The sequence below is a fragment of the Coregonus lavaretus genome, assembly GCF_964263955.1.
Source record: "Coregonus lavaretus genome assembly, chromosome: 16".
Taxonomy (NCBI): Eukaryota; Metazoa; Chordata; class Actinopteri; order Salmoniformes; family Salmonidae; genus Coregonus; species Coregonus lavaretus.
Genome location: NC_140003.1, coordinates 16,458,801 through 16,485,001, shown reverse-complemented (window position 1 = coordinate 16,485,001; position 26,201 = coordinate 16,458,801). Strand labels below are relative to the sequence as shown.

The 26,201-nt window shown below is 41.3% G+C and overlaps 2 protein-coding genes and 1 long non-coding RNA gene across 3 annotated transcripts; 1 reads left to right on the top strand and 2 right to left on the bottom strand.

The window, feature by feature from the left end:
* Positions 1 to 2,087: 2,087 nt before the first annotated feature.
* LOC311143747 lies at positions 2,088 to 3,522 on the bottom strand. Its single transcript, XR_014614447.1, has 2 exons — positions 3,289 to 3,522; positions 2,088 to 2,401 (listed from the first exon to the last, which is right to left on the bottom strand). It is a non-coding gene; the product is annotated as an uncharacterized lncRNA (long non-coding RNA).
* A 1,577-nt stretch (positions 3,523 to 5,099) lies between these two features.
* On the top strand, positions 5,100 to 13,146 carry nfe2l2a (nfe2 like bZIP transcription factor 2a). Its single transcript, XM_084179622.1, has 5 exons — positions 5,100 to 5,323; positions 8,887 to 9,162; positions 9,440 to 9,529; positions 9,654 to 9,836; positions 10,435 to 13,146. The coding sequence occupies exons 1-5, from the start codon at positions 5,282 to 5,284 to the stop codon at positions 11,683 to 11,685; spliced, it is 1,842 nt and encodes a 613-aa protein (XP_084035748.1). The 5' UTR covers positions 5,100 to 5,281; the 3' UTR covers positions 11,686 to 13,146.
* Positions 13,147 to 20,713: 7,567 nt separating this feature from the next.
* hnrnpa3 (heterogeneous nuclear ribonucleoprotein A3) lies at positions 20,714 to 24,866 on the bottom strand. Its single transcript, XM_084179512.1, has 11 exons — positions 24,536 to 24,866; positions 22,847 to 22,969; positions 22,611 to 22,757; positions 22,312 to 22,522; positions 22,130 to 22,219; positions 21,960 to 22,028; positions 21,819 to 21,872; positions 21,544 to 21,681; positions 21,287 to 21,415; positions 21,125 to 21,195; positions 20,714 to 21,020 (listed from the first exon to the last, which is right to left on the bottom strand). Exons 1-10 carry the CDS (start codon positions 24,539 to 24,541, stop codon positions 21,140 to 21,142), a joined length of 1,023 nt encoding a protein of 340 aa, XP_084035638.1. The 5' UTR covers positions 24,542 to 24,866; the 3' UTR covers positions 20,714 to 21,020; positions 21,125 to 21,139.
* Between the last annotated feature and the right edge of the window lie 1,335 nt (positions 24,867 to 26,201).

Sequence of the window (26,201 nt, the reverse complement as noted above, 5' to 3'; positions counted from 1 at the left end):
AACTGGAAACATGTGTACAATTCATTGGTTAGAGAGGGGTCTCAAATATCACTTTTCATTTGTATCCCCTGTAGCTTTCGAATTGCACAAAGTTGGTTGCTGTTTTAGTCAGGTATTTGGTCATGTTTGCTTGGGTCAAACAAAAACACCCTAATGATTGGTCGACAAATAGTGCCTCCCACAATGCAGATGGTGAGAAGCAACTGCAGCGACTTGAAGGCCACTTCCTCTGCATGACCTTTGATCATATGATTTTTGTAAAGTTCATGCAGTCGACAATAAGTCATAAGTCGGACAATGTTTATAACCATAATGCAACACACTTTGAAAGGCGGTGACCAACGACGGTCAACGACTTGACAAAAGTGATCCGCTCAAACGCGCCCAAGGATATGGTAAATTGTCAAAGAATCCCATCATGCTTTGCATTTAATATGCGTCATCCACACAGACTTATATTACAATGTTGCAATATTGGTTGGTTACATTATCGTGCCTATCTTTGCTGTTACTGTAACCAATGGAATTGCTACACATAAAGCTACAGTCACTGTTGTGTGGAATACATCAAAATGTGTTTTTGAAAGGCACAATATTTGATTTACTGCTGCGCAATTGTCATTCCAACAAATTGTATTGGAATAATAAATTGCAACCCCTCTCAGGTTGCAATGTATTACTCCATGGGATGTATTGTAGCACATACCTACAATCAAAATATGTTTAAAAAATAATCATGTTGATCTGGCCTGTCAGTTTAATTCATAGTCCAGTATGAATTTGACAGTGGTTACATTTCCCCAGCCCCATCAGCCTTCCAAACAAAGTTGCAGGGTCAGACTGTTGCTGGAAACAGACATTACAGAGTGGGCCTTTAATTAATGGAAAACGTATGTCTTTCTCTTTAACAGATTTGATCCATGAGTACTTTATAGTTTACCAAATAATCTAGGGGTGTATTCATTACGCCGATTCTGTTGCAAAACGTTTTCTCTGTCGCAAAAAGTTTTGCAACAGGAACCATTTAGTCCAAACGGAAAACAATTTGCAACAAAAATTAGTTTCTATTGGACAAATTCAGGTAGGTCACTCCCCGTTTTGTTCTGTTGTCTCCATTTGCTTCTGTTCGGTTCTTAAACAGTAAACAGTTTCCTTTGCAAGACGTAATGAATACACCCCAGCTCTCTAAATATTAGACCATGAATTAACTTAAAAAACACACAGAAAAAAATTGGTTTTATTTTAAGACAGTGATCTAATTTAATGGGAACCAAAATATGCCATGTTGGTGTAGTGCTTAAATGTGTTCATGTGTCTAAAAAAGACTAACAAATATGTGCCCTCAATTCCTTAAGATTGGACTCTCCAAGATGTCGAAAGCATTCCACAGGGATGCTGGCCCATGTTGACTCCAATGCTTCCCACAGTTGTGTCAAGTTTGCCTGATGTGCTTTGGGTGGTGGACCATTCTTGATACACACGGAAACTGTTGAGCGTGAAAAACCCTGCAGTGTTGCAGTTCTTGACACAAACCAGTGCCCCTGGCACCTACTACCATACCCCGTTCTGATTGAAGTGGATTTAGCAAGAGACATCAATAAGGGATCATAGCATTCACCTGGTCAGTCTATGTAATGGAAAGAGCAGGTGTTCATAATGTTTTGTCACTGAGTGTACATCTCTGAAATAGTTGTATTCATACTTACATTCCAACAATTAATGATACAACAGACAATTATCCACCATTCGCATGATACAATGTCAATACTCAGCAGAAAATGTTAAAGAAAAAAGTATCTGAATTGAGTCATTAATGTTTATGGGTTTGATAAGGTTATGAGATGTTTGACCACTACATTGCATGACCCAGGACAGTGAAAATGAGGTTTGAACATTTCAACTGCTGTTGTTTATCTTTCCGTCTCACCTCCATTGAGTCACATGACCAAGTGATAGTGAGGCATGATGACTTGAGTCTCCATATGGCCCACTGTGTTGTCCTATAGGAAATGATGTAACAATCTACCATGGCTTTCTGGTAGTCCATTTTTCATTAATAGTTCAGACATTTCACTCTGATACCAATAGACCAAGTGCGTGTTTAATTACAAGCAGATAAATACTTCACAAGTAGGTGAAAACTCATGAGCCAAGTCATTGTCAAAAGAAAAACGTTATTCTCCCTATTGCAGTCTGCAAGTGGCATGTGAAATAATGGTCCCACTCTCCAGACGGTAGGTTTCTTCCCGCAGGCCAGAGCATTAACTCCCAAAACAAAGTTCTGTAATGCACTGACTGCAAACAATTAGAGTCGAAGTGTATCACAGAACTTTACTTGGAAAGCCAGAGTGCCACATCGTAGGCTTTTCCTTTGTGCCAACCCATTTCACCACTCCTTCACCTGCAACATATAACAAGAGAGTGAAATGTAGTAGCTAAGTTTCCCATTGGTGTACTTGCTTGGTGAACACTTTGATTTAACACTATAGTGTGGAAAATATGTAATTGTGAGATTGAGCTGACTCTCTCAACACAGTATTGAAACCTAACCTAAATTTAATCCACCATGATTTGAGATAAAATGGAATCAGTCACAGCTGAGTGATTCAAAAAAGTGCATTACATGAAACTTAGAAGAGTAAGCCAGTAACTCTCTGGGCCTATTAAGACAACATAGAATAGAGTGAATGAGAAGCCTGCTGTTGGGAACTTAGATTGATTCTCACACTCTGCCACCAACCCCCCAACACACAAATGATTAAATCATACAATATTATACAGTAAGCGGGAAGCTAGCTTTTCTTTCATAAGTGTTAACTTTGCAGTTCAACCTTGACTATCTTCAAGGTTGTAAAGTTAACAATTAGGGCACTCCATATGTAGAACAGATGACGTGTCTAAAGGTTCCAAATTTGGAATCCTGAATTTCTTTATGCTGAATATTTCACTCCTGGGGTAATACACCCACATTCATTATGCAACTGTATAGCCTACTTGTTGAGTTTTTCACAAACCACAGACTGAACTTTACAATTAAAATAATATAGAATACACGGTCTACCTATAAAATAAGGCAAACATTCCACATATTTCACTTCAGTTTAGTATAGAAGTTTATATTCAATACATTTAGGAGAGTTGCTAATTGTAATGAAGTTACAAAGTGCAAAATCAAACAGTGAATTAAAAGATGTTGGAATTCGATTAGCAGATGTGAAATGCCACAGCTTCATATTCTAAATGTGAGAAAACTATAAGAAGCAAGAAAAACAACTGATCATACTGTACCTGGTAGAAGTGAAAGCTGTTAAAGGGGGCCAGCTGCAATCCAGCACGAGGGCAAACATATCATAAATTGCAAAAAAAAACAGTGGGCTATATCAAATTGTTGCAGGACTAACTATCAAAGAAACAAGAGATTTTCCTCTTCTTAATTTCGCGGTTGACGTCCCTCGTTGGAGCCTACATACAGTGTTCGTATAGCTGGCTTCACGCCGCTTTTACCTCTTCTTCTTTCAGCCCTGTGCACAGCTGGAAGAATGTCGACGTGGAGCTGCCAAACGTGAACGCGTATTCGTGGGCGCGCTTGAGAGAAAAATCCTTATAGTGTAATTTGAATTCAGATAATGGGACAGTGGGATGCACTGTGTAGGTAAGGTATAGGTAGAGGTATAGTGAGGCTCTTTACAGATAACTGTCAGAGAGCGTGGTATAAGACCACCACATTAACAAGACATGTTTCAAACGCTGCTTATAATTGCAAGGTGGTCCCAATCTCTTATTGCACTCATGTGTCAGAATATTATACGACATCGGGGCTGTCAAGGATCTCATTGTAACTAGTTTAATATTCCAGCAACATGTTTCAACAAAGGCATACCTTATATACTTTAAATAATTAAGACCTACACCTAAAGATCAAGTTATGGATGCTGGGGAGAATAATATAATAATACTATATTTTTTTCAACTTGTGTGCATACAACTAGGCTATATTGGAGAAAGTGACATTTCACGATTGCTTTGAAAATATCAATGATTGTGTAGCCTATAGCCGACTTTTATGTAAAATAATATTCCATATGCTTTTTTTTATAGATTGGGTATCTAACCCTGGTCGTCAACTTCAAAGCTACCATTTGCCTGGCTACCCAAACTCCTTGCTCCGGCCAAACGCTACGCCACGCCCACGGACGCAAACATAGAACAGCGTCAGGAGAGGCTACTATCTGGTCTTGAGTCAACAGTGCAAAGATACACGTGTGAGGCTATGACTGTGCACCATCTCTGTTACATTTGAATAAGTTATACTAAGCCAACTGTGTCAATGGTGTGGCTGAGTCTACAGAGTGTGCAAGGGCGAGGGCCTGGGGCCTGCTGTAGTATAGGCCAGGCTACTGTACAAGTTAATGAAATACTTTGGCGTCATCTAAACCAGATGAGGTCGCTATGTAATAGATCCATTTTCAGGAGTTGCCACCCCATCTCTCTCCTAGTTTGATTAGCTGTGAGCAGACCAAGGCCTACTGCAGACAACCATAGAGATCAATGTTGAGCACAATTGAGCCTTATTATAGTTTCAGTTTCTAATCCTTATTATATTCAATGCATACCTGATTCCCATTGTATCCTATAGGCCTACACTGTACATAAATGCAGTTTGCAAGCCTATACACTGCAGCTTTATAGCATTCTGCATGAAATAAGTGGGGGGTACTTTAGTCTGTCAAGATCATAAAATTGATAAATGTGACATATTTTGGAACAATGCTGACAATTGTTGTAAAAACGGTTGTAATAACAATGTAATAACTGCCATTATTATATCAAAATACCTCTTCTAGTGTCATGAATCCGTGGTGGCGGAGAGATTATGTAAATGTCTCTGGACACTTCTTGAATACACTTTACATTTTTAGGTTACATAACAAAAACCTTGTTTTTAATGTGTAGCAAATGTAACATTGGCTGTCCAGAGCACAGCCACAAAGTGGCCTTATCGAACCAATAGGATGTTGAGGGGGACGATCCCAGCGCGGCTCACTCAGAGCCCTTGACTGGCTGACGCAACTTGTGGGCAGGGCTATCAGAATGCTTGGGGTTTTCCGTAAACTTTCACAAGATTAGATGCAATATTTCCTTCATAGTCAAAACATTGCTTCGCCGGACTCCTCGCCTTCGGATAGTCCACCATTTTATATTGCTGTAAAGGATTACATATCTGTTTTTTATATAGGCCTATTGGGTTTTTCTTTACGAAGGGACAGGCCAACTATCCACTATGATGGAAATTGAGATGCATAAAATGCATCCTAGTCAACAGGTAAATATTCTATTGTTATTGGCTACTATATTCAACGCAGTAGGCTTTGTAAAACATCTCAAGGTTGATATATTGATACAATGTTAGACTGCCCTTTGCCTACTGTCGAAAAACTATTTTATTGGATAGTTCAAACGATTTAAATGAAAGAAGGCCTACACTCATGTTACCTGATATTAATAAACTGTCATGTTCAACCCAATGTGCGTTTTCCATAATAGTCCTTATATTATTTAATAAGATATTGTTTCGTAAATTAATGAAAAGAAACGAATGTGTCGTAAATATGCTTTCTTAGCCTATAGGCTATCATAGCTTGTTGTGCTGTAGTTTTGACATTTGTACACGCGTTTCTAGCACTAGGCTACAATTTCCGTCTCCGCAGTAGTCGACAGGTCCGTTCATAGACATTTCTGCAAAGTCATGGATGGTAGTCTGCCCGGTGCATACAACTACATTGGGCGAAAGATAACAGTTGAATATCCGCTTAATATCGTAATCCATATGTGTAATGATGCAATTATTGTCAAGTAAAAAATATGGCAAGTTGATGATGAGGAAAGTTTTCCCCAGACAGCCCTTTTCTTTTAATGTCGGTGCGCTTGTTCTTTGGCCGTCGGAATCTCCCAATGCGCCACTTGAGCCACATCCTGTGTTCCGGTAGATGGCATCCATAGGCCTACCTTTGCGCCATAGATACAGTTGATTGCACGATCACAGGCTGCTAAACCTGGAATTGATTTTATTTGATATGTAAATAGGTGTCAAATTAACAAATGCGTAGGCTAGTCATTATTATAATAACCCAGAAGTGGTTGTAGTTCTGCAGCTGGCCTTGGTTTACAAACAGTTAATAACACGTTAATCTACTAATCAATTGATGAACAGGTTTCCCTAGATTAAAAGAGTTAACCTGAGTTGGGGAATGTTCAGGAGGTACAGAGTTGTTGTAACAAGATGTGTTTATTTTTTGGAGAAAAAGAGAGGATGATGTTGGGGTAAAGGCATTATCCCAATTCCAAACTCATCTAATTGTATATTGAACCATTGACAAAGGCAAAGTATGTTAATATACCATCAGGGTGACCCTGAAGAAGGCACAGTAATGCTGAAACGTTGGTTGTTTACCCAATAAATGACTGGGAGTTTATACATAGAGTGTGCAACTCTTTATTTTTATAGTTTACAGTTTATTCACCGTTAGTTAGCACATCTACACTAAATAATTTTCTCTGGGGGTGCGCCAGCTCATGCTTTTTATTAATATACAACTGCTACCATTTGTTATTCGTTTTTTTTAGGTATCAAGGTATTACACAGATCAACATTTATGTATATAGGCCCACTCATCTGTTGTTTTACTATCACTTAATTCCTGTATTGTTGGAATCTGTGGTGGGCTTGTTTTTATAAGTGGTATCTATACCACTAATATGATGTTTTTATTCTGTTGTTTGAGTTGCTGCACATTCTGAGATGGAAAATACTAAACAGCTACTCAAAGTATGTTTGGGATTCAAACAAAGAGATGTTGTTTGAGAATGGAAAAGGAAGAGCTTTTATTTACACTAACTTGCAGAATCAACCAGGAAATTTTGCCCAGTTCCCATTTAATTATTACATTCAAGTACCATTGTGAATTATCAGTGAACTAACCAGTATGTTTCACAAGTATTTTGTGGATAACTACTTCACTCCACCAATATAGTTTATTAACAGAATAGTTACTGAGTTTAAAACTTGAAGTCGTTTATCCAAACAATTTACCAAAATGGACCCAATGGAGTCAACATCTTCTGTTTACAATAGTTACATCGTCCTCTTTTTGAGAGGGAGGAGTCATTTGTGAATGTACACAGATCACTCATCTCTGCCTGAATGAGTGGAGTTGAAGTGTCATTGACAAAATGAAAAGCTTAAAGTGGCTCCCAAAAAATATTTTTCCTCAAAAGGGATTATGAAATAACAGTGTTCATGAAACTATATGAAGATCATTTGTATTTTATGACAGAATGAATCTGTCCTGTATGATGAAAGTGTCTATAAAATAATAAGGCATTGTCCTTTTCAAGATTTCTTCACTCTTCTAGACTGTAACTGATAGTTGTGTTTGGTTGTGTGGTTTAAAGGTATGACACATGGACTCAATCTGCTGTTTTTGAAAGGAGAAAACATGGCTGACCACAAAAGCTGCTTTCATCCAGCAGCTGTTAGGTCAGTTTAGGCCATTCTTCCTCATCTCCACAGCCATAATTTATGGTTGTGTGTACTCACTACTCAGACCAAGATTAATAGTGGGACTTATTGCCCTAAACAGACCTTGTGACGTTACGGGCTTTAGTGGTCATGGACTATTGCTGGCTTTGACGTAACAACCAAGGCAAATAGGGTTAAAGGGTTGTCAGCAACACTGCACCTCTGATGCACACAAACAGAGAGCCAATGTTTATTATACCTATTTCTGAATAAGAGGTCATAGGTCATGTTTAACACTTGATTTGGTCTACACAGTTACAAAGCAATTACTTGTGCTCATTCCTTTTACAATACAAATAGTTATGTCGAAATCTATCAGTTTTTAACAAATATCAAGCTCCAAATCCACATCCTCTTTATACTTCCTTCTGCTTTGTTAGTCATCTGATCGGTCTCTCTTTACATCCTCTCTGCTCTCTCTGTTCTGTTCATGTGACCCAGTCTCTCTGCAGAGAAACAAAGTCACATGCTCAGAGCTTTCAGTGTGACGTAATATTTTGGGTTTATGCAATCTCCCAAGGCCCTTGTGAAACACTTACTTCTGTAAATAAGGTCTGTGTAATGGATGTTAAGAGGCCTAAGGGAGACCAGCACAGTTTCATCTCTGGACATTCCTGAATTAACACGCAGGAAGCTAATAAACATCAGCCACAGTGAGGTAGAAGTGGAGAACCAAATGGTCTAGTTATAAACATGTGCTATACACCAGTGGGGAATATAGTTAGCACTTCCTCTGAACATATCAGTACTAAACTATTACCAGGTCTCAACGTAGTATGGTTCTCCAAATACAGTAGTAAATGTAGTGACCTTGTGGTGCATTGTGATATATCAAATAAAAAGTAAACCACATTACATTTCAAGCTGTATGAATTAACTTTTCTCCTCAGAGTGATCATTGATTTAATTCGTTTTTGGTCTAAGCTTCTGATACAACAGACAGAGATACAACATTACATTTGACCGGTTGGCCTTTCATTTATTTGGTTAAAGACTAATCAAGTCCCTGTGCTCCTCTGCCTGGAAAGCAGCTAAGAGGCACGTATTCTTTGTGGGTGGGGACTGAACTCTGGGGAAATGGAGAAGTGCATCTATTATTCAGATGGCTTCGTCCTCATTACGTTCTAGCTTGTCGTCAAAGGACAGACAGCCGAAGGGACGGGGTGTGGCACTGTAGCGAGAGCCAGTAGCCATGATACTTCACAGCAGGCACACAATTCCTTGTTCCTAGTGCACAATCTCCTTATCATCTGGTCAGTCAATATGGTGCTTTGTGAGTTCCAGTTTAACCGGATGTCTCTTGGCAGGACGTGGACCTAATCGACATCCTGTGGAGGCAGGACATCGACCTCGGTGCGAGGCGAGAGGTGTTTGACTACTGCCACCGTCAGAAGGAGCATGAGCTGCAGCGGCAGCGGGAGCAGGAGGAGGAGAAGAGGCAGCAGCTGCTGAGGGAGCAGGAGAAGGCCTTGCTGGCTCAGCTGCAGCTGGATGAGGAGACGGGGGAGTTCGTGCCCCGCCTTGCACCCAGCGGCCAGTCACCACAGTCTGCCACCACCGCCGCGCCCTCTCAAGTCACACAGGTACAGTACACACACACACAGCTGTCAGTCATGACAGGGGCTGGCCACTCCCCTCCCTGCACTGGGTTGGGTGCAGCTGCTCTGTAGCTAGGTAACCACCTCATCCAGTGTAAATAGGGAAAAACAGGTGGCTCTGTAGTTTTGCATTGGTGGATTTGTCTCTTTAGAAACTCATCTGTGAAGACCTTTGTCTAGGTAGTGCTATGCACTCTGTTCAAATTCATACCTATTCCTTTGCTAAAGACGGGTTACATATGATTTGAATCTTTCCCTTCAGAATGTCAGCTTCTCAGAAGATGGGGATGCCATGTCATTTGATGAATGTATGCAGCTGCTGGCAGAGACCTTCCCACTAGTAGAGGCAGAGGTAAGAATACATTCACTATTAGATAAATATATATATATCCCTCAAACAAACCAAAAAAACAATATCTCATGTCTGTTCCGGTCTTTTACAGTGTTCCCCCCACCCCCTTTTTTTGGTATTGTAGACAACCTCTGCCTGTCTGGACGCCACCGTAGCTCCAGCCCCTAACAGCAGCCATGTCATGATGGCATGTGAGCTGCCAGCTTTGACCCAGCCACCCCTATTCCCAGCCCCACTGCCCCCACAGAGGACCTCCCCAGATTTGGAGCAGGCCTGGATGGAGCTTTTGTCCCTTCCTGAGCTGCAGGTACAATCGGCAGATTCTACCACCTCAATGGCACGATTCTCTGTGGTGTAAAAAAACACCCAAAGAATGCATGGATTGCAGCAGTCATGCATGCATGAGAGAACCTACTCACCTTTGTTCTGTGTGTTTGAATGGGACATATAGCAGAAGCAGATAATACTCAGCTAAATCCACTGTGATCAGGTTTCCTCAGAACACTTGCCTCAGAGCAGTGGGAGGGAAGCCTCAAAGGTGTGAAACTGCTTGTGTCCTTGGTAACACCTCAATAACGCTCTAATGGTTAGCAGTGGATGAAGGTAGCATGGAAACAAACCAGAAAATAGTTTACTTACAGTACAAATACAGTGCATCATTTCATGCTAAAATGTAACTCAATTAAGGAACCCCAATTTATTTGCAATATTGCACCTATGCAAAGTTTCAGCTACTACTGAGAATAAAATACAAAGGTTTGAAACCAAGGCTTAGTAAACGCTGAACAACTGCTAGTCCATGTGATGGTACTATACTGCATATTACTATAATGTTACATCTTGACGTCTGATAAACTGCATGGGTTACTGGATTTGTTTTGACTCTTCTGAATCTTGTTTTCCAGCAATGCCTGAATATGCAAATGAAGGACACACTGGAGCAGACAGGAGGATATCTGCCCACTAACACCACCCGTGAGGTGCAGAATCCAAACTACAGCTTCTACCCATTGCCCAACCTGGTAGAGATGGCGTCAAACGCAGCAGAGGTCTGCCCACCTGAATTCATCAATGCCTTTGAGGAGAGCTTACCCAACATGGCTCCTCTTGACCACCTCAATCAGATGACCCTAAAGGCTCCGGACCTAAATACTAACTTCAGTGCAGAGACTTTCTGTGACGTATTTTACCCAGACATTGTCAACACAAAAGTGACCAGTGTCACCCTGCCTTGTGGCCAAGGAAATGGCAGTAACTCATTGGCAGAGATGCCACACAAGCATTCTTTTACACCAATAGAATTACATGACCTTTCTCCTAGAGATGCATTTGACAGAGGCAACAAAACTGAGATAATGCCAGAATTTCCAGATTCTGATTCAGGTGTGTCTGTGGAAGCAAGCCCACATGCTAGCTCCCCTGAGAAATCGATGTATGGGGACGGCTCCTTTGGTGGCTACAGCGATTCAGACATGGAGGAGATGGACAGTAACCCTGAGAGTGCAGAGTCTGACTACTCCGAGATGTTCTCGCTGTCTTTCCAACCTGATGGTTTCCAGCCTTCTCCCTCTGTGTCAGCTCAGCAGCAGGACAAAAAGCCCAAACATGGCAAGACAGAGCCAGATGAGGAGACTGGCCACAACGATCCCCCCTTCATCAAAGACAAGAAGAGGAGGCGCTCCGAGAAGCGTCTCTCCAGAGACGAGCAGCGTGCCAAGGCCCTCCAGATCCCCTTCACCGTGGACATGATCATCAACCTGCCTGTGGACAATTTCAACGAGATGATGTCCAAGCACCAGCTCAACGAGGCCCAGCTGGCCCTGGTCAGAGACATCCGTCGGCGGGGCAAGAACAAGGTGGCCGCCCAGAACTGCCGCAAACGCAAGATGGAGAACATCGTGGAGCTGGAGTATGACCTGGACTCGTTGAAGGAGGAGAAGGAGCGACTGCAGAGAGAGAAGACCAAGAATGACAGCAGCTTGCAGCAGATGAAGCAGGAGCTTAACACCCTGTACCTGGAGGTGTTCAGTCTGGTGAGGGATGAGGAGGGGAAACCCTACTCCCCGTCGGAGTACTCACTCCAGCAGACCACCGATGGCACAGTCTTCCTCGTCCCCCGCATTAAAAAGACGCTTATCAAGAAAAATTACAACTAGCACTTCTCTGATTTACTACTTGGTACTGCATTAGTAATAACACTATGCAAATAATAACTTTGTAGTTGCTTGGCTTTAAGCATTAGTGAAATAGCAGAACTATTATATAGTCCTTGCCTACTCTTCTTGAATGTCTTTATAATATTTTTGATATTTTAGTTATTTTGTACTGGTCTCTATTTTCCTCTAAGGTTGTTTTACTGATATTGCTTGTAAATACATTTATACATTATTTGCTATTGAGATATGAAAATGTGAATTGTATATATCATGTTTTAGTATGCTAATTATATTGTTGCAATCACTGTTACTTATGTCTGTTTTATAAACTATACTCTTTGATTTGCAGCTCCATTTATTTTGTATCTTCTGACTCTCGTGGTTTATTTAAGCAATAAGGCCAGAGGGGGTGTGATATATAGCACGATGCAACGCGGAGTGCCTGGACACAGCCCTTAGTCGTGGTATATTGGTCATATTTCACAAACCCCCAAGGTGCCTTATTGCTATTATAAACTGGTTACCAACATAATTAGAGCAGTAAAAATCAATGTTTTGTCATACCCGTGGTATACGTTCAGGGCTCCAACCACCCAGTTTATAAAATGAAATAAACTATTCATTTAGTCAGTTGCTCTTGCTTACTCCTGACATTGTGACATACTGTAATGAAGTTATATATTAGCCTAAACACAATCTATATTGATTTATAAAGCACTACATGGCCTGGCATTCGAATACATGTCTGATATGCTTTTAATGTCAGATTTTAATGTCTGATATCTTTTTTTAAGGTATGTGCCCGGTCAATCCCTTAGATCTTCTGGCACTCGTCTTTTAGTCGTTCCAAATGTCAGAACCAAAACTTTTGGTGAGTCTGCTTTCAGGCACTATGGTCCTGGCCTTTGGAATAGCTTGCCAGAGGATCTTAGGGCCTCAAAAACTGTTGACACAAGATTTGTCTTAAGACATCTTTAGCCGTGCTATTTAACCAAGGTGCTTTTAGTTGTCTTACCCATATTATCTACTTTTTATCCCTTTTGAGATTGTATCCCCTTTTACCTGCATTAATCTCATATCCACTGTTATTTTACTCTTAATTTCTCTTAAACATTGTTTGATCTTTCTCGCCTTTTATTTAAGCACTTTGAAATGAATTTGTAAGAATTTTGCTTTATGAATAAAGTTTGATTTGATAGTATGCAACTATGCATGCCAGATGCACATAATGGCTTTGCTGACTGTGATTACGTAACTATGTGTTTTTCTAAACAGAACAAACCACAACTGTTTCCTTCAAGTTAAAAAAGGAGGTTGCAGTGATCCAAATGACATTCACAATGTAATCAAAACAGCTATTGGGTCGATCTACTAGACCTTTTTGTTTTTTCAATAGCCATGCTTATTGTCCACAAACAGAAAGCCCATCATGTACATTAAACTTCGTTTTGAATATTTTAATTCTATAAAACTCTTTTGTGAAAGCCAAAACACTTTAAAAAAAAACATGGTTCCAACCAGACATGACACTTCAACATTCTGTTTCAGCCATACTAGCTCGCCATTAACATTACATGGGGAATATTTAAACAATGCTATGTAACTGAATGTCTAGAATTTGAGCAATATTATAAAAGTTGGCCTAACTAAATATACAGTGCATTCGGAAAGTATTCAGACCCTTTCCCTTTTTCCACATTGTTACATTACAGCCTTATTCTAAAATTGATTAAATTATATTTTTTCCTTATCAATCTACACACAATACCCCATAATGACAAGGCGAAAACAGGTATATAAACTTTTACAAAATTATAAAAAAATAAACAGAAATACCTTATTTACATAAGTATTCACAGCCTTTGCTATGAGACTCGAAATTGAGCTCAGGTGCATCCTGTTTCCTTTGATCATCCTTGAGATGTTTCTACAACTTCATTGGAGTCCACCTGTGGTAAATTCAATTGATTGGACATGATTTGGAAAGGCACACACCTGTCTGTATAAGGTCCCACAGTTGATAATGCATGTCAGAGCAAAAACCAAGCCATGAGGTCGAAGGAATTGTCCGTAGAGCTCTGAGACAGCATTGTGTCGAGGCACAGATCTGGGGAAAAGTACCAAAACATTTCTGCAACATTGAAGGTCCCCAAGGACACAGTGGCCTCCATCATTCTTACATGGAAGTTTGGAACCACCAAGACTCTTCCTAGAGCTGGCCGCCCAACCAAACTGAGCAATCGGGAGAAGGGCCTTCTTCAGGGGAGGTGACCAAAAACCCGATGGCCACTCTGACAGAGCTCCAGAGTTCCTCTGTGGAGATGGGAGAACCTTCCAGAAGGACAACCATCTCTGTAGCACTCCACCAATCAGGCCTTTGTGGTAGAGTGGCCAGACGGAAGCTACTGCTCAGTAAAAGGAAGTACCCGTGCTAAGGTCTATTCAACGCTGGTCTGACCAATCGGAATCCATGCTTCAAGATTGTTTTGATCAAGCAGACTGGGATATGTTCCGGGGAGCCTATGAGAATAACATTGATGTATACACAGACACATAGTTCATCAGGATGTGTATAGGGGATGTTGTTCCCACGTTAACTATTAAGACCTACCCAAACCAGAAACCGTGGATGGGATGGCAGCATTCGCGCAAAACTGAAAGCGCGAACCAAGGTGACTGGGAATATGGTCAAATACAAACAGTGTAGTTATTCCCTCCGTAAGGCAATCAAACAGGCAAAACGTCAGTACAGAGAAAAAGTAGAGTCCCAATTCAATGGCTCAGACACGAGACTTATGTGGTAGGGTCTACAGACAATCACGGATTACAAAGGGAAAACCAGCCACGTGGCGGACACCGACGTCTTGCTACCGGACAAGCTAAACACCTTCTTTACCCGCTTTGAGGATAACACAGTGCCACCAGCGCAGACCGCTCCAAAGGAGCGTGGCCGTCGTGAGTAAGACATTTAAGCGTGTTAACCCTCGCAAGGCTGCTGGCCCAGACGGCATTCATAGCCGTGTCCTCAGAGCATGCGCAGGCCAGCTGACTGGAGTGTTTACCGACATATTCAATCTCTCCCTATTCCAGTCTGCTGGCCCCACTTGCTTCAAGATGTCCACCATTGTACCTGTACCCAAGAAAGTAAAGGTAACTGAACTAAATGACTATCGCCCAGTAGCACTCACTTCCATCATCACGAAGTGCTTTGAGAGGCTAGTTAAGGATCATATCACCTCTACCTTACCTGACACCCGTGACGCACTTCAATTTGCTTACCGCCGCAATAGATCCACAGACATGCAATCACCATCGCACTGCACACTGCCCTATCCCATCTGGACAAGAGGAATACCTACATCAGAACGCTGTTCATTGACTACAGTGAGGGAAAAAAGTATTTGATCCCCTGCTGATTTTGTACGTTTGCCCACTGACAAAGACATGATCAGTCTATAATTTTAATGGTAGGTTTATTTGAACAGTGAGAGACAGGACCTTAATGTGCTTCTTCTTGAGCCACTCCTTTGTTGCCTTGGCCGTGTGTTTTGGGTCATTGTCATGCTGGAATACCCATCCACAACCCATTTTCAATGCCCTGGCTGAGGGAAGGAGGTTCTTAACCAAGATTTGACGGTACATGGCCCCGTCCATCGTCCCTTTGATGCGGTGATGTTGTCCTGTCCCCTTAGCAGAAAAACACCCCCAAAGCAGAATGTTTCCACCTCCATGTTTGACGGTGGGGATGGTGTTCTTGGGGTCATAGGCAGCATTCCTCCTCCTCCATACACGGCGAGTTGAGTTGATGCCAAAGAGCTTGATTTTGGTCTCATCTGACCACAACACTTTCACCCAGTTCTCCCCTGAATCATTCAGATGTTCAGTGGCAAACTTCAGACGGCCCTGTATATGTGCTTTCTTGAGCAGGGGGACCTTGCGGGCGCTGCAGGATTTCAGTCCTTCATGGCGTAGTGTGTTACCGATTGTTTTCTTGTTGACAATGGTCCCAGCTGCCTTGAGATCATTGACAAGATCCTCCCGTGTAGTTCTGGGCTGATTCCTCACCGTTCTCATGATCATTGCAACTCCACGAGGTGAGATCTTGCATGGAGCCCCAGGCCGAGGGAGATTGACAGCTCTTTTGTGTTTCTTCCATTTGCGAATAATCGCACCAACTGTTGTCACCTTCTCACCAAGCTGCTTGGCGATGGTCTTGTAGCCCATTCCAGCCTTGTGTAGGTCTACAATCTTGTCGCTGACATCCTTGGAGAGCTCTTTGGTCTTGGCCATGGTGGAGAGTTTGGAATCTGATTGATTGATTAAGAGTGTGCTCCTAATCTCAGCTCGTTACCTGTATAAAAGACACCTGGGAGCCAGAAATCTTTCTGATTGAGAGGGGGTCAAATACTTATTTCCCTCATTAAAATGCAAATCAATTTATAACATTTTTGACATGCGTTTTTCTGGATTTTTTTCTCTCTGTTCAAATAAACCTACCATAAAAATTATAGACGGATCATTTCTTTGTCAGTGGGCAAACCAGCAGGGGATCAAATACTTATGTATAGCTCAGCCTTCAACACCATAGTACCCTCCAAGCTCATCATTAAGATCGGGGCCCTGGGTCTGAACCCCACCCTGTGCAACTGGTCCTGGACTTCCTGACAGGCTGCCCCCAGGTGGTGAAGGTAGGAAACAACACCTCCACTTCGCTGATCATCAACACAGGGGCCCCACAAGGGTGCGTGCTCAGCCCCCTCCTGTATTCCCTGTTCACCCATGACTGCGTGGCCACACACGCCTCCAACTCAATCATCAAGTTTGCAGACAACACAACAGTACTAGGCCTGATTAACAACAACAAGACAGCCTACAGGGAGGAGTTGAGGGCCCTGGCGGAGTGGTGCCAGGAAAATAACCTCTCCCTCAACAAAACGAAGGAGCTGATCGTGGACTTCAGGAAACAGCAGAGGGAGAACGCACCTATCCACCGACCGCACTGCAGTGGAGAAGGTGGGAAGCTTCATGTTCCTCAGCATACACATCACTGACAATCTGAATGGTCCACCCAAAAAGACAGTGTGGTGAAGAAGGAGCAACAGCGCCTCTTCAACCTCGGGAGGCTGAAGAAATTTGGCTTGGCCCCTAAGATGCTCACAAACTTTTACAGATGCACAATTTAGAGCATCCTGTCGGGCTGTATCACCGCCTGGTACGGCAACTGCACCACCCGCAAGGCTCTCCAGAGGGTTGTGCGGTCTGCACAACGGATCACCGGGGGCACACTGCCTGCCCTCAAGAACACCTACAGCACCTGATGTCACAGGAAGGCCAAAAAGATCATCAAGGACATCAACCACCCTAGCCACGGCCTGTTCACCTCGCTATCATCCAGAAGGCGAGGTCAGTACAGGTGCATCAAAGCTGGGACCGAGAGACTGAAAAACAGCATCCATCTCAAGGCCAGACTGTTAAATAGCCATCACTAGCCAGCTACCACCTGATTACTCAACCCTGCACCTCAGAGGCTGCTGCCCTATATACATAGAATCACTGGCCACTTTAATAATGTTTACATACTATATTCTATTATTCTGTATTTTAGTCACGCCGACATTGCTCGTCCAAATATTTATTTCTTAGTTCCATTATTTTACTTTTAGATTTGTGTTTTGTTGTAAATTGTTAGATACTACTGCACTGTTGGAGCTAGTAACACAAGCATTTCGCTACACCCGCAATAACATCTGCTAAATATGTGTATGTGACCAATAAAATTTGATTTGACTTGAACCCTATCTAACATCTCTGGAGAGACGTGAAAATAGCTGTGCAGCAACGCTCCCCATTCAACCTGACAGAGCTCTGCAGAGAAGAATGGGAGAAACTCCCCAAATACAGGTGTGCCAAGTTTGTAGCATCAAACCCAAGACTCAAGGGTGTAATCGCTGCCAAAGATGCTTCAACAAAGTACGGAGTAAAGGGTCTGAATACTTACGTAAATGTGAGATTTCCGGGTAAAAAAAATTAAAATGTTGCTAAAATGTCTAAAAACCTGTTTTTGCTTTGTCATTATGGGGTATTGTGTATAGATTGATGAGGATAAAAATAAAAAATCAATTTTAGAATAAGGCTGTAACGTAACAAAATGTGGAAAAAGTGAAGGGGTCTGAATACTTTGAATGCACTGTATGGCTCTGGTTCCAACTGCATATAATTTCTACAACAGTTTCCCTCCATTGTTCAGCTACACTTCATGTGAACCATGCATGACGACTTCAAAGGTCCACTGGACAAACATGTTGGAAAAAGCATAGCACTGCACATTGTAGTATTTGCAGTTCCAGGCCCTTTCACCCACATACTTTACCTTTGAACGTCAAGCCTTCTCCACCCTCTCTTAAACCAATCTTTCCAGAGGCTGTGAGGCTAACAAAACAAAGATCACGTTTTGCGTCAGAGTATTCACAGCGTTCTTCTCAATAAATGGATAATCTCAACCACTGTTCATACATAAAATAAATCACTAATTCCTTTTAGGAGAGATGTCTTTATTCAAGTAACACATTTAATAGACATGCATAATGTTATTAATTTATTCAAACTAGAATATGATACCTACAGTGGGGAAAAAAGTATTTAGTCAGCCACCAATTGTGCAAGTTCTCCCACTTAAAAAGATGAGAGGCCTGTAATTTTCATCATAGGTACACGTCAACTATGACAGACAAAATGAGAAGAAAAAAATCCAGAAAATCACATTGTAGGATTTTTAATGAATTTATTTGCAAATTATGGTGGAAAATTAGTATTTGGTCAATAACAAAAGTTTCTCAATACTTTGTTATATACCCTTTGTTGGCAATGACACAGGTCAAACGTTTTCTGTAAGTCTTCACAAGGTTTTCACACACTGTTGCTGGTATTTTGGCCCATTCCTCCATGCAGATCTCCTCTAGAGCAGTGATGTTTTGGGGCTGTCGCTGGGCAACACGGACTTTCAACTCCCTCCAATGATTTTCTATGGGGTTGAGATCTGGAGACTGGCTAGGCCACTCCAGGACCTTGAAATGCTTCTTACGAAGCCACTCCTTCGTTGCCCGGGCGGTGTGTTTGGGATCATTGTCATGCTGAAAGACCCAGCCACGTTTCATCTTCAATGCCCTTGCTGATGGAAGGAGGTTTTTGTCAACCAAGCTGCTTACCTATTGCAGATTCAGTCTTCCCAGCCTGGTGCAGGTCTACAATTTTGTTTCTGGTGTCCTTTGACAGCTCTTTGGTCTTGGCCATAGTGGAGTTTGGAGTGTGACTGTTTGAGGTTGTGGACAGGTGTCTTTTATACTGATAACAAGTTCAAACAGGTGCCATTAATACAGGTAACGAGTGGAGGACAGAGGAGCCTCTTAAAGAAGAAGTTACAGGTCTGTGAGAGCCAAAAATCTTGCTTGTTTGTAGGTGACCAAATACTTATTTTCCACCATAATTTGCAAATAAATTCATTAAAAATCCTACAATGTGATTTTCTGGATTTTTTCCCCTCAATTTGTCTGTCATAGTTGACGTGTACCTATGATGAAAATTACAGGCCTCTCATCTTTTTAAGTGGGAGAACTTGCACAATTGGTGGCTGACTAAATACTTTTTTCCCCCACTGTACCTTGTCTGACCAGGGGGTGAAAAAATCTCCATCCTTAATTCAGTTATACTTTTTAATGTTACCATTCAAAGCGATATATTGAAAATATATAAAATGCAGAGCAAAATATCAAGATACCTGTAATGTAAGCCTGCATGACTGTAAGCCTGTTCTGCAGACTCCCAGAGATCAGTGAGCTGTGCAAGAAATGCATGAGATCCTTAAAAATGACCTTAAATTGAGTGAATGGTACCCTTTCACTCTCAGAAGGGATTCCATACTCAACAGCAATTGTTCACCCTTATTTGAATGTTGGTGTGTGCAGCCTTACACCTTCCAGTATACTTTGAGAATTACTTAAGTCTTACCCATCCAGAAATGTCCATGTAATCGTGTCATTAGAGATTTTCAGCCTTTAAGAGTAGTGGTAATGCTTCTTTCACGATCTGTAAATCAAGCAAAGTGGTTACTCTTACCTGCATCTTCATGTTACCACTGCTTGTGAAATACTCACTTCCCTTTCCCCTGTAAGGTCTGAAAGCTAATAAGGACTTCCTGGTAAACTGCCATATCTGACTCAACCAGATCTCTAAGTGTCCAGGAACTCTAGTTAGTCTTTATTTGCTAGAATATGCTTTCCAAGGGTGCGGCTCTCGGTGCTGCCTTCTCTTTTCTCTCACAACATGCTGACTTGTCCACTGTGCTGGGGCTGAAGAGGTCCTGTCTGAAAAAATACTCTGCAATCTTCCATACTGACCCGCTGAGGCCCAACTGAAGTGGCTTGTAGCTGTAACAATCCTACTAGTGCAATCCTGGCTAGGCGATGCGTGTCCCTCGCCCTAGGACTAGCCAAGACTCCCTTTCCATCCAGGCAGAAAAAAAAGATGCTTTCAAAGAAGTTCAGAGAAAACAAAACATACTTCTGAGAATATTGATTTGCTACACTTGATTTGTAATGACACATGACAAGAATCCAATCCTTCAAACTCTCTGAGCCAATGATGCACTATACTTCAAAATACTTTACTACACAACTTTATTAAATGTTTTTTCCACTTGTCAAAATATTTTCACAATCTATAATTCTGTTTACTGCATACAAGTAGCGTAAAACACATTTCCTTAAATTGTTGTCTGCACTACTTATAACCACTTGTCACTAATGAAATACATAGGGTTCTTGAAATACAAATCATAATACACTTGATACAAAGACTTGCAATCATATTAACTTCAAAGAAGAAGAAAAAAGGACAGCTCTAGCTAATTTGAGGGCCTGATGCGTATACGCCCTTTTGACAGGACCAAGTTCTTCAAAACGACAAATATGAGAAGACCATAGAAAATCTATCAATCTACAGCAAAATAAATGTAGGACTATTCAAAACTGACTGGAGTTCGAAATTATTTTATTATTTTACTCCTGATTCCACAGGCACAACAATACATACACTTCAGATGCACAAAAGGAACAATTATAAAGTGGGGGAACATCTACCACAAATAAGGTACTAGCTACACCCTTGCACTTTGTAGTTTGTGTGTACAGTCTTTCTTAGGATTAGTCTCCCGTTAAAGCTGCAGTAACTTTCTGACTTCTGTTCCTCTAAATGCTTTCAGACGACTGCCTAAAAGTACAGTAACCTGCTGCTTTCCTGACAAATCCTTGCTCATCTCCTCTCCTGCTAAGAACTGAAGCCTGTTGAATGGATACAGGATAAAACAAATAGTTATTCTAGTGTTGCGTGGCCTCATGCTGTACTATACAGTCAGGTATACACAGTATTTTCAAACGGAACTTACCCTAGCATCATAGTATCAATATCGCTGTGAGCCATAGCCATGCCCACTTCCACCGCCTGAGCCATAGCCACCTAGAATGAACAATGATTGACAGATGAGGGTTGTGTAATCACAACATCAGACAGCACATCGCCTCATCCAGCTCAGCGAGGGAATACTCACCTCCATAGGGGCCACCACCAGTGTTTCTGCCACCAAAGTTGTTCCCCTTCATGGGGCCATAGCTGGATTGCGGTCCTCCGTAGTTACCAAAGTCATTGTAATTTCCACCTCTTCCACCACCAAAGTTCCCTACGAGCCACAGGGATTTGTTTTTAGGTTAATAGCAGACATCACATCCAATGACTGTGGGTTCAGCTCATTCAAAGAACAGATCATGTGTCATGACAATATATACTGGCTAAAACAGGCATTCGTACCCCTGAAGTTGCCTCTGTCATTGTAGTTATCATATTCTCCTCCAAAGCCTCCTCCCTGGTTTCCATACCCAGGACTTCCTCCCCCATACCCGCCACCACGTCCACCTCTGTAGCCAGGTCCCCCACTGTAGTTTCCACCTGGACAGAAAGGTTACAAACAACTCAGATCAGAAAAAAGACAAAAGCAGAGCACTCAGATTATAGTAAGCTCTCTTTTAGAAATGCATCTTCAAGTGACCACTCCTTATCTAACGATCCACTACAGAAATACTTACCCTCTCCTCCATATCCATTGTATCCATCCCCTCCTCTTCCGCCACCGTAGCCTCCTGTAACACACAAGATAACTAAGTTTACATTGCTGGTGTGATTACTGTTCCAAATTTATCCACATATCAAATGTGAAAGGGACTCACCTTGACCAAAGTTGCCACCACCAGAGTTGCCACCTCTACCCATGAAGTTTCCAGAGCCACCACCCCTACCTAAAAAGAAAATGCCATTATTGACACTGAAGTACATTCTATATGTGCCACTCTAAAACAGTCATACATTTGGACAAATAAATATGGGTTATTATGTTTACTCCTCTGATTGGACGCCTCCATCATTTCCTGTTTTGGGAGTGCTTTTCTGACTTCGCAGTTGTGGCTGTTTATTGTGTGGTATTTTTGAGCTGAAAAGAAAACAAGGCAAATACTTAGCAAAAGGAATGTTTACTGATATTTAAAAGTGAGCAATTCAAAGCTGCAACAACCCCATACGCACCAACAATTTTATCCACAGTGTCATTGTCATCAAATGAGACAAAGCAGAAACCCCTCTTTTTCCCAGTTGCGCGTTCTTCCATAATGTCAATGGTCTCAATCCTCCCGTAGCTCTCAAAGTACTCCCTGATATGGTCCTCCTGTGTGTCCTCCTTGATCCCCCCAACAAAGATCTTCTTCACCGTCAGGTGGGCACCTGGTCTATTAGAGTCCTGTGACAGAAGAGAACTGAGCAGTGAGCACACACTTGTCACACTTTGACAATCGCAAATGCACGTGAATGTGAAGCAGTTTGCTTACCTCTCTCGATACAGCCCTTTTAGGTTCAACAACACGTCCGTCCACCTTATGAGGGCGAGCTGCCATACAGGCATCCACCTCCTCCACACAGGAGTATGTTACAAAGCCGAACCCTCTCGAGCGCTTGTTGTTTGGGTCCCGCATCACCTACATGAAACCAACGTATTATCTCACATTACTTTAAGACTTTGGCAGGCCTCATAGAAATACTAGACACTTGTGAAATGCATACATACCACACTGTCTGTGAGGTTTCCCCATTGTTCAAAATGGATCCTTAAACTTTCCTCTGTGGTTTCAAAACTTAGGCCCCCAATGAACAGCTTCCTGAGCTGTTCAGGCTCCCTTGCTTCATGTCCCTTTTAAAATGATTCAAAACAGGTATGCATGTCACACAACAATGTAATTGTATGAACAACAGACTATACCATCTTATTTCAAACAGTTTACAGTGTAGTAACCTAGATTGCAATATCTTAAGTGTAAATGTACTGAGATAGAATTTTCTCATTAGCCAAGACTCTTGGACATTCTAGGGAAAACAATTTTGCCATTTTAAAAGCATTATAATACATTTTATAATGCAAATATTATTATGTAGCCAATTCCTTACTTTATAAAACAATGCATGCAACAACTATTGAACAAACAGGTCTTTGAACATTATGCAGTGACAAAATGCAGACGATTCTAAACGCATTTTGAGGAAGGCAACATTAGCTAGCTAACTTTAGCACAGCTGCATTTCTGAACATTTAGCAAGCTAAATTGCATCATGCCAGTCACAGAGTTCTACAGTTACAATGTTGCAGTAATCTTGGTTTGTAGAATGATGATGGAATGTCTCCAAATTTCAACAAGTGTTTGAATGTATCATTCATTGGGATACATAGACCTAAAATGTAGGGCAGGCTAATCTTTAGCTACAGATTGTAAAACTGGATAATGTGATTTAACCAAACAATTGTAGTATCCATTATACTGGGAGTTACAGGTTAGGTACCATTTGGTGTAGCACATAATTTGACCAACCTTAGCAATACGGTCTTCGTCTTCGATTTGTGGGAACATGAGTCTCATAAAATGTCCAGTTGCAGGGGGTCCGTTTGAATTTAGAAAATGCTCCGTTATTAAAATAAAATTACTCCATGAAGTAATCCAACAACATGTACGCCGCCATCTTGTATATTTCAAGTCTTCTCTCGTTGATCGAGACAGGGGTCTGTCATGACATGCGGCACTTTGGGGTGGACCCATCTGTCTCAATCAATGAGCGAAGACTTGAAATAGGCAAGATGGCGGGGTACACATTGTTGGATTCATTTATGGAACAAAACATTTTATTTTTAATAACAGAGCATTTTCTAAATTCAAACAGACCCCCTGCAACTGGACATTTTATGAGACCCCTATTTCGACGAATCGAGGGCAAAGCCAGTATCGCCAAGCAGTAAGGTTGGTCGAAAATTATCTGAGCTACACCAAACAGTAACGTTACCTACCTAACCTGTAACTCCCAGTATAATGGAAACACATTTTTGGGGGTTATATCACATTATCTGGTGTTACAATCGGTAGGTAAGGTTTGGCCTGTCCTACATTTTAGGCCTATGTGCCAATTAATGATATATTGAAGTACTTGTTGAAATGTGGAGACATTCTATAAACCATCATTACTGCAACATTGTAACCGTAGAACTCTGACTGGCATGATACAATTTTGCTAGCCAAATGTTCAGAAACGCCGCTGCGCTAACGTTAGCTAGCTAACGTTAATGTTGCCTTCCTAAAATTGCGCTTAGAATAATTTGCACATTTTATGTCGCTGTATCATTTTCAAAGACCTGTTTGCTCATAATACACTTTACATTGTTACATGCAACGCAAATATATGCAGACATTGATAAACAATCAACATTTATCACCTCCATTTTGCGAAGTATTCTCTCCTTGGTTCTGAGAAGAAAGGAAGCTACTGCACCACGTGATTAGAAGTCTGAACTGCTCGTGTAGCCGTTAACTGATCCAGGATCGGTTTTTGTGGTTTTACCAGAATAAACTGGATAGGCCGGGCAAGCTGATTAAGAGCAATGATTCAGAGTAAATTATTCAGCTGAATAGTATACCTTTATTTAAATGTACAATGATGATATCAATGAAAGATTTAGACTCATCTTTTTATTCTAATGTATAATCTTTAACATTTATGATGACTGTGTAGGCTAACCATGCACGCTCCGTGTGCCCTGTAGCTGTAGGAGTGAAACAAGGAAGTTGTCTGCAACCTAGTGGACACTGAGGGCAATGTACCAGAATGGCCACAGTCGATTGTTTTTCCCATAGTCATTAAAACCAGGTATTTCCATATTTTCCCATAGCTACAAAACAAAGGAAATATTTTGTGATTCTTGAATACGGATTTTTTAAAATTAAAATAAAATGCAGGGAAATGCAACTGTTAAGTATTTGTAACGCCTTAAGATAGCCTACACATTTTAATGCAAGTGCAAATTGTATCTGAATACTCATAAGTGATTTCTTTTTGGATTTGACCACTGTCAGTGTTGACATTGAACAGTACAACTTCAATATGCTATTGCCATCAGCTGCTTCACCATAAATATAGAATCTTGTTGAAAATCAGATCTGGACAAGTATCCACGAATTTTACTGTTTTATTGGATGGAATCATGTCTGTCATTACCATTACAGGGTGCCAGGAAAAAATACAGCCTCAATAAAAATGGCAATATTTCACTGTCATTAACCTTCATTTGTATTTATTGCCAATTTACAGTTGTAGTGCGGTATGTCTTTGTTTTGGTTATTACCGTACTGTTATATTATAGGTGGTATTATTGTACCTTTTAAGTAAAATACCATTATAACTACAGAGATTCATTATATTGTTATATCCGTAACAGTTAATAAGACAGTTGTTACAATGGATGAAAACAAGTATTCTTAAACCAACAGAATATCTATGAATAACCATGAATGAAATATGTCCTGTGTTCCACCCCTCACTCTGACACTGTCGATTACATATCACCTATGTTTGTTCCAGCACATTTATTTCTTAATTAAACTGATAATGAGATTGAGGCCTGATAACATTATTTCTGCTTCAGAGCTTGCCCTTAATTAAGGAACAGTGGTAGTTGTTTGGTACCAGGAGTTCTCGCCTTTGGGTGTAGGAGTTGTCAAATACTCTGCATGCTACAGCAACAATGGATACTTTATTGAGACCATGGATCTCAATGATTATTTTGTTTTATTCTGAATGCCATTCGAAATGGGCAACAGCTTCTGTCTCCATGTTGATTTTGAACAATCTGTGACATTGGCATTGATTACAGTGTTTTATGTGGGGTTCTCATTTACCCATAGCACCAGCTAAGAAGGAAAACATTCAAGCCTGATAAAATGTTGTGCAGGGGGAACAGCCAAGGATAGCCCAGCAGCCATAAACAATGTATTGCTGCCCAGTCCAAGCCCATGCCAACCACTGCTGTATGAGGGGAGCAGCAGATGTGAGGGGATTTGTCCAAAAGTCATGCTGTCAAAAATCAGGCAGTCAGTCATACCCTG